The sequence below is a fragment of the Teleopsis dalmanni genome, chromosome X (genome assembly GCF_002237135.1).
Source record: "Teleopsis dalmanni isolate 2A chromosome X, ASM223713v2, whole genome shotgun sequence".
NCBI lineage: Eukaryota > Metazoa > Arthropoda > Insecta > Diptera > Diopsidae > Teleopsis > Teleopsis dalmanni.
In genome coordinates, this window is record NC_051848.1 from 51,821,356 (window position 1) to 51,829,739 (window position 8,384).

General features: G+C 29.2%; 1 protein-coding gene across 1 annotated transcript; it reads right to left on the minus strand.

Annotated features, from left to right (window-relative positions):
* Positions 1-380: 380 nt before the first annotated feature.
* Positions 381-7,283, minus strand: LOC119688409 (F-box/WD repeat-containing protein 5-like). Its single transcript, XM_038103089.1, has 6 exons — positions 6,637-7,283; positions 3,689-3,846; positions 2,076-2,253; positions 1,703-2,001; positions 1,108-1,632; positions 381-524 (listed from the first exon to the last, which is right to left on the minus strand). The coding sequence occupies exons 1-6, from the start codon at positions 6,902-6,904 to the stop codon at positions 381-383; spliced, it is 1,572 nt and encodes a 523-aa protein (XP_037959017.1). The 5' UTR covers positions 6,905-7,283.
* Positions 7,284-8,384: the final 1,101 nt, after the last annotated feature.

Genomic DNA, 8,384 nt, shown 5'->3' on the forward strand with positions numbered 1-8,384 from the left:
ACGAATAACTTTGGGACGTCGACTTGAGTACTCCTGATACCTTTATATATTGTATAAATGTAATCAATACTAGAAAAATTTTGTCTTAACCTGCATTCATATTTCTTTCATGATTTTTCAGTAGCATAAGAAATTCAACACAGTTAAAAGATGGGAATGATTTGCTTAAAATGGTTGTAGCTTTAAGCGTTTTTTTTTTTAATATTAAGGATTTGAACAGTCCCTTCTTTTCAGAGAAAAATAAATTCCTTTTAATTTTTTAGTATACATATATTATAATTAATTCGTATATAAAATAATAACTTATCAGCTCATTAAAAATATATAAATAAAAAATAAAACAAATTAATGTTGGTGATAGGAGATTATCACAACTCCGATCACATAAAAAAATACATGTAAACTATGTAAACAAACCTGTGATCCGGACTCAAAGCCATGCCAACGATATGTCCATGGAGATCAATAATTTTATCGGGTGTATTAAAATTTTGTACAGCAGATATAGCAGGCTCAGGGCGTACCTAAAACAAAACAAAACAAAACAATGGATAAATAGATAACATAATAGTTCAGCAAATATTCTAATTAAATAGATATATAAACAGACAAAGTACATTACTTGATTATGTTACTAAAACTCTCAATTGTCACTGATAATAGAAATTTAGTTACAAATCATATTAAAATGGTTTTTATATACTTTTTTAATTCGGTTATAGATCACTTTTTGTTAAATAAATCAACGTTTGTTTAATATTTTTTAATATATTCTATACTTCGACTCTTCTGAGAGTCATCATCAGGATCACGATCTAATATAAATGAATATTACTAAAACTGCATCTGCATCATTCTCTTTATTTTATCGTCTACATTGCATATTAAACATTAACCTTTATCAAATTTGCAAAGCTAAATTATTAAATTTATTTTATAAACTACATTTTAGCCATTCCCAAAAGGTGGTAAATATGCGATTTGTATTTCTAATAATAACATAAACTAATTATTATAATTATTAAGATATGTACTAAAGCATAATAATGCTTATTTTAGTGACAAAATATTTAAAAAATACTTTCGTTATATTTTTCAAAAATATACCTCTCGCTGTGCTGCTCTTCTAGCAGCTAAACGTTCCCTTAAGGGTAAACCAGGATCTAAACGCTTAGGGAAATTAACATTCCTAATACGCTTGATACCAATCTGATGCGGTGTGTAAGTTTTCGATCCCATAGAAAATATAAGATACTTTGGTATATGATTTTCCATTTCATCACTGCTCATATCCTCATTATCGTCATCTTCGTCATCATGGTTTAGTTGAGTTTGCTCTTGCAAATCAATATCATTTTCCATATCACTGTCTTCCACGGGAATATTCACATCATTACTATTTCCTACTACTTGATCATCGTCATCGGAGCTAGTTAATTCGTAGTCATTATTAAATTTAATATTTTTCAGATATGCTTCCGCATAGCGTATGGTTGCACTATCTACATTAGGATTTGATGTGCTTTGCTGTGCTACATCTGGTAAGCCCTCTATTTTATATGTTTTTGGTTGTTCTTGAGAGTTATGTACACCATTACTAGTTGTTGGAACTTCATCATCAGTTGCGGACTCCTTTAAAAATAAATATCATTACAAATGTAAATATATAAAATATATAAAAAAATGAGTGTAGATAACTAACCTTACATTGTTTACCTTCTGGTGGTAAGGGATCGTTTTCATCATTTAACCATGGACATCTTGCAATCATAATCGCACGAACGGAACTTGCACTGAGATTTAAAAATTTGAATAGTTCACATGTTATGGGGACATGTTCCGAAGCAGTTTCTTGATTTGCTTTATTAAGTAGCAATCTTGATGTGCTAACCAAATGTGCTAACCATATTAAATCACCAGCGATTAGATATTGATCACTAAACCAAGTGCCAAATATATCATACGGTCGATTAACAACACGACAACGCAAATGCGATTTACCTATAAAGAAAGCAGTTATTTTGAATAAATTGCATTAATAATTTTAATTAAATGTTTAAATTGAGCTCACAAACCATAAACAGTGAAAACAGCTATTTCACCAGATGTGCTATGCGGTGAACCAAAGTGAACACCTGATACCATTAACAAGGTATCGCTTTGATTGAACTGAGAGAATTGTGTATATTTCCAATTAAATTCCTTCATGTTATGTGCATACTTTTCACGACATGGATGATCCGAATTCCAAACCTGTGAATATCGTTATTTTTAGTTACAGAAATATTATCTATATTATAATTTATCTCTATACTAATAAAATATAAAATGAATCCATATCAGAGAAGGTGTTTTACAACTAGATTAGCAGGTATGTGGTTTGGGAAGGATAAGCACAAAGCTGAAGAGTTATATGGTAAAACAATAGAGTTAAGAATTCAGCTTAGGAAAAGAAGGATCCACATTTCCTTCTACAATCGATAAAACGTCACTCAAAACTTTATCAAAACCAATCAAAAATCTTAAACATCGTAACCTAAAAAAAACGATACGGTGATCATGGTTCTAAGAAGGACCAAGTATACGTTCCAAAGTTATATATCAATTTCGATGACCAAGTGTCGTTCATTTAATAAATCTTAGAATTTTAAAATAAATAATTTTTATGACTTAAGAATCGACGATAAAGCGAAGATCTGCTTAGAACAGTTAATTCAGACTATATTGATTTATCTGGCTTTAAGCACGCATAGACCTATTGGGCTTTAAAGACATCACATGAAACAAGATATATACGTAGTCATAGAATTAGGTAATTAAAGACATCATATACTATATATTTGTACTATATATATATTTAACTATATATATATATATAGTTAAATATAACTATATATTTAACTATATATTTGTAGATGCATTAAGTAGTATATCATATAGCTGGCTTTATCATGTCGTGCGAATGGAAGAAACTGCTCCGGCTGGAAAGGCGTTTGATTTGGTACCCGCAGGTGGAAAGCGAGGTGGAGGACGTCCGCATCTTCGGTGGAAGGATCAGGTGACTAACGATTTGAGAGCGCTCGATACTACCAACTGCCGACAGCAAGCAACTAATCGGGCGACTCACGGCTCACGTCTGTAATGGTCAACTAAGTAAGTAAGTAAGTAGAATAAAATACTTCTAGCAATTTTTTCTTCTATGCTGTGCTAACATAGCTTACTTCTTGAGATATTGAGATTTAAAATTGTACATTTTTAACACTGCTAAGATCAACAAAAGCTATACACACTATTTAGTAAATGTAATTTCCACGACTAAAATCTACGAAATACCTGGGCCTTAACTTATTGTTAGTGATATTTCTTTTTCCCTAAAAATTAAGTTATGTTGAGACTGAATTCCGTTGTCAAATGGACTAGCTTGAATGTTGGAGACATGCTGCAATTCCTATCATGAGCAATAAAGTGTATGAGCATTGATGGATTATTTGAAATGAAAACTAACGCTATCGCTCAAAAAATATTTGTTTTAAAATATTCCCAGAAAAAATATAACCAACGACTTGGAGTTCTATAAATTCAAAAAATATAAATAACTCTGAATGGAGAATATAACCAGTTTATAACATGTTTTTGTTATATACATATTAAGGACAGTGTTAGCTTCTAGTATTGTTGTATTACTTACTATAACATAACCATCTTTGGAGCACGTAGCAAACATATCACCATCGTGCGAAAAGCTAACATGGAGCACTTGATGAGCATGTCCACGTATGGATTGTGTTTGTATAAACGGTATTTCGCAGGCAAGTCGCACATATTCACTACGCCACGATTCAGCTCCTATAGGAAAGGATACATAAAAACAATATTAAACAAAATATATTGTATTTATCTTTTATTTGTTAAATGAAAATGCTTATGCCGAATATACTTCACTTCAACGGACACTTCTTTTTTGGGAGCTTAAGTTTTTTAAAGTCGAATTTGTTTTGGTCAGACATCAAAGGGTATTATCTTTTGAATAAACAAAACCTGACGGACAATATATGGCCACTCAAGTGGGTTTTCAGTATAGTAATAATCAATTACTATATAATTCAACTAGGTTTAATTGTACTCATTATTAACATACAGATCTTAAGTATTATTTATCCTTGTTTACAGGATCTGAGTTCATTCATCTGGTATCGCTACAATTTTACACGGTCTATATATTTTTTTTTTGTTATGTTGTATTTTTATTAAATACAAAATTGTAAAATTAACGGAAGTTATTATACTTGTTGATATATGATATATGTGCTATAAGTTCAGGTAGCACCATCTATTTATTCAGAGTGGAACGAAATCATTAACGTGTTCTTAACATTATGTCTTTCATTAAAATATAGTTGAAATTTTGTTTTAATATATCAATACTTTATTTATTTATAGTATAAACCATTTGATGCGTCAAGATATTTTTAAAAAATGGAAAAACTTGAACAACATGCAGTGATCAAATTGTAAGTGATATAAAGCAATGAGAATCTATAACGAAATGCTGAATGTGTTAGGTAAATCTGTTCCTTTAAAAATAATGGCTTGGGTAGTCTTTTTAGAAGTTTGTCGTACAAATCTTAAAAACAATCTAAGTAATGTACACCCAAAAACTGCATCAACAATAGAAATCGTAAACATAATACACGACATAATTCCAACAACGCCCGGGTCTATGGCCCGAAAGCTAGCATTCATTTAAACGTCCAAGTGCTACCATTTTTACCTGTTACACTCAAGGACAAAAACACCAATACCCAAATAATTAAAATTAAATAATAACACCTGTTATAAGTATAAATAGTTTGTAAATTGCATAGATGTTTTTAATATTAGGAATTCTCCTGATGAAGGCAAAAGCGAATTTCCCAAAATACTTATAGGACTATACAAAAAAAAAACCAATGAAATAAAACTTAAAATACTAAAAAACAAAACCGACTTTAGGACCAAGTGCCATTTACCAGACCCCAAAGGAAGTACACAGTAACAATAACATATCGTTTTGTAAGAGCATTGATTGGCCAAAAATAGACTTAATAGAAGTTCTACTCCTTGCATTAGGCATATTGGGCAATATTTTATGTTGAATTGAATTTCAAAAACTAAGTTAATGGTTTCTTCACTTCACTATTTTGAATTAATCGCATTCAGCAACATCTAGAGCATTTCAGAAAGGTTATTTATTACTTTATTACTATGAATGATATGTGGGTTTATCATCATGATCTCGATTCGAAACAAAAGGCTAGGAACCAGGCTTTAGATTTTCAAATCAGTTCCAGAAATGTAGTCAAATCGGTATAAGCGGTATAAAAAGGTATAAGCGTCAGTTAATAAATAATGTCATTTTTAAGACTAAAAATCGGTTTATCTCCGTAACACGAATTTATTCAACACTAAAATGTAATTAAAAGAATAAATAGTATAGATTATTAACTGAACATATTATAAACTATTAAGTAATTTTAATTACTTTTAATTAATTTAGTTAATTAAAAGTTAATTTAATTTATTAAACCCTAAAACGTAAATAAAAGATGTATTATAATATATTATTTACTGGGCACATTATAAACTATTAAGTAATTGTAATTACTTTTAATTATTTTAGTTAATTAAAAGTTAATTTAATTTGTTAAACCCTAAAATGTAATTAAAAGAAGTATTAGAATAGATTATTTACTGAGCACATTATAAACTATTAAGTAATTTTAATTACTTTTAATTAATTTAGTTAATTAAGTTTAATTTGTTAAACCCTAAAATGTGAATAAAAGAAGTATTAGAAAAATACTTATAATACATTATAAACTATAAAGTAATTGTAATTACTTTTAATTAATTTAGTTAATTAAAAGTTAATTTAATCTATTTAACACTAAAATGTAATTAAAAGAATAATTAGAATAGATTTTTTACTGGGCACATTATAAACTATTAAGTAATTTTCATTACTTATAACTACTACATATAAATTGATATTTATATATATTATAAAATTATATATAAGGCTATGTATTTAAATTTTAGTATTAAACTAATTTTACTTTTTAATTTAATTTTAATTCAAATATCAATCAATAAACGAGCAGAGATTCCTAATTCCTAATTATTTCTATAATAAATAACAAATAAGAAAACAAATGTTTTATTGTTGTTTATAATCAATCTATATATCTAGACTCTGGCACTGATCCCATTTAAATTACAAATTACCCTTAAATGAGATATTTATAATTCCTCCCACCTACTTGTCTGTTTGTATGTAAACAGCCGAGCCGAGCGTGTGTATACATAAGTATTTTGCATATATGTATGTGCATAACATATGTTTGTTGCAAACACCAGTTGATATTGACATTTGTGCAAGAGTGGGTAAGGTTAGGCCAATTGTTGTTGTGGGGTTAAGAGAATTAGGTCAAGCTTGTGATAAAAATAATCTTCCCAGGTTGTGTGTAGGAAGAACTTCCACTCCCTAATTATTATTTAACTGCTATCATAATAGTGACCGCCTCGACTCGCCTTATCCCGCCCCATTTACTGTTTCCACTATACACTGCACTGTCATACATATATATTTATACGTACCTGGTTTTAATGGCAATGTCGGATCAATCTTGAAGTGACGATGCATTTTCTTTTTCCACAATAACTCATCGCTTGCAATTTCACGCCAACGTCGACAGACTCCACTCGCGCTAACTACATCCTTTACAGGCAACGAATAGAATATACTGTGCAAGATATGGTGTGGTATGGTCCACCATTTGGATTCTAGGAAATCCTGTTCCAATTCCTCTGCAATTGGGTTAGTATCCATTTCTTGCAAACTTGTGCTACTTGTGTTTGTTGTCATAATATCGCTTTTACTTTAATTTCTCAAAAATTTTTTCTTTCTTTTGCCCAAAAGTGTTATGGTAATTATGAAGAAACAAACAGCCAAAGTTTTCACTTTCTTTCGAAACTTACCTGTTAAAACTTGTATGCACGAAAATAACTTTCTTTGTTGTTTTTTTTTTTTTTGCCTGGATTTTTGTTGTTATTCTTCGCAGTATTTGTAGTTTATCTTTTTCTGTTATACGCGATTCTGCAAAATTGCTTTGCCTTTTAAATTGTAATTTTTAGGTTTTTAATGCACACACAATTTTCCATTAAAATATTTATGGCATATTTGCGGAATTGTTTCTTTGGTCAAAACACAGTACCAAAACAACAAATATTTTCACCTGAGTCAAGATAGCAACGACGCTGGGAGGACCACACCGGAAATGGAACACAAAATTTTTTTAAGTTTATTAAAACTTAATTAATTTGTCAAAATTAGCTAAATTTAAGCTATTTCACCAAATAAAATATGTTATTTAAATAGAAAAATATATAGAAGAATCAATAATCTTTGATTTGGAATATATCTCATAATCGTATGTTGCGTACTAGCTGAGATATTTGCAAACTAAAAAGAAAAATTTTCAAAAAACTGACTTTTTTTACTTAAAAAATTATTAAAAAACTATTAGGAGCTCGCAGGACTTGCACGCACATTAGTGTGAAAAGCAATAAAACAAGTTTTTAATTGAAGTAAAAATCAGAGAAATTATCCTAGTGGAATTTGCACAAAATCTTGTTAAAAATTTAAACCTTAATTCCCTCCAAATCACCTATTTAAAAAAATGTAAAACCACAAAATGTTGAGAAACACATCAAAAAATATAATTTTAAAACGTCAACCGAATATTTTACATTTATCATAAAAACTTATTAAAAATAGCTATTTTTTCACCTTACTTTACTCTAAACCATATATCATCGGTTGCAAAATTTCTCGTGTGCTATGAATTTATTTTTCCTTTAAAGATAAATATATCACCTTTCCAGAATGATTAAAAACAATCAAAATATCGTCTACATAGTTATTGCACATTATTTTTTAAAAATTGTCCAAATTCAATTATTTGAAATAAAAACGAAAACCTGCGCATTGCCATGTACGGAGTAGAAACAAGGCAGGAGGTAAACTGCCATCTATATTTCAAAACCAAATAAGATGTGGTGTTTGTATTTGCTTTATGGTGTTTATGCATTTGTTAGGAATTAATGAATTGTGTAGCAGAAGCAACTTTCTTTTCGAAAAAAATTAATTTAATTTGTTTTCGAAAGAAAGGGAAAACACAAAAATTTAGTTAATTTTTTGAAATTTGGCTGCCCATACAACGCTGTTTCGAATATTGCCAAGTACCAAGATTATGAGATATATTCCAAATGAAAGATTATTGATTTTTCTATCTAAATAACATTTTTTATTTGATGAAAAAGCTTAAATTTAGCTAATTTTGACA

Excerpts from the sequence above, each read along its gene's own strand:
- LOC119688409 (XM_038103089.1), bottom strand. The coding sequence starts at position 6,904 with ATGACAACAAACACAAGTAGCACAAGTTTGCAAGAAATGGATACTAAC. Across the intron at positions 2,254-3,688 it reads CCAAAGATGGTTATGTTATA|GTTTGGAATTCGGATCATCC; the intron begins GTAAGTAATACA and ends CGATATTCACAG. Across the intron at positions 525-1,107 it reads GAAGAGCAGCACAGCGAGAG|GTACGCCCTGAGCCTGCTAT; the intron begins GTATATTTTTGA and ends GTTTTGTTTTAG.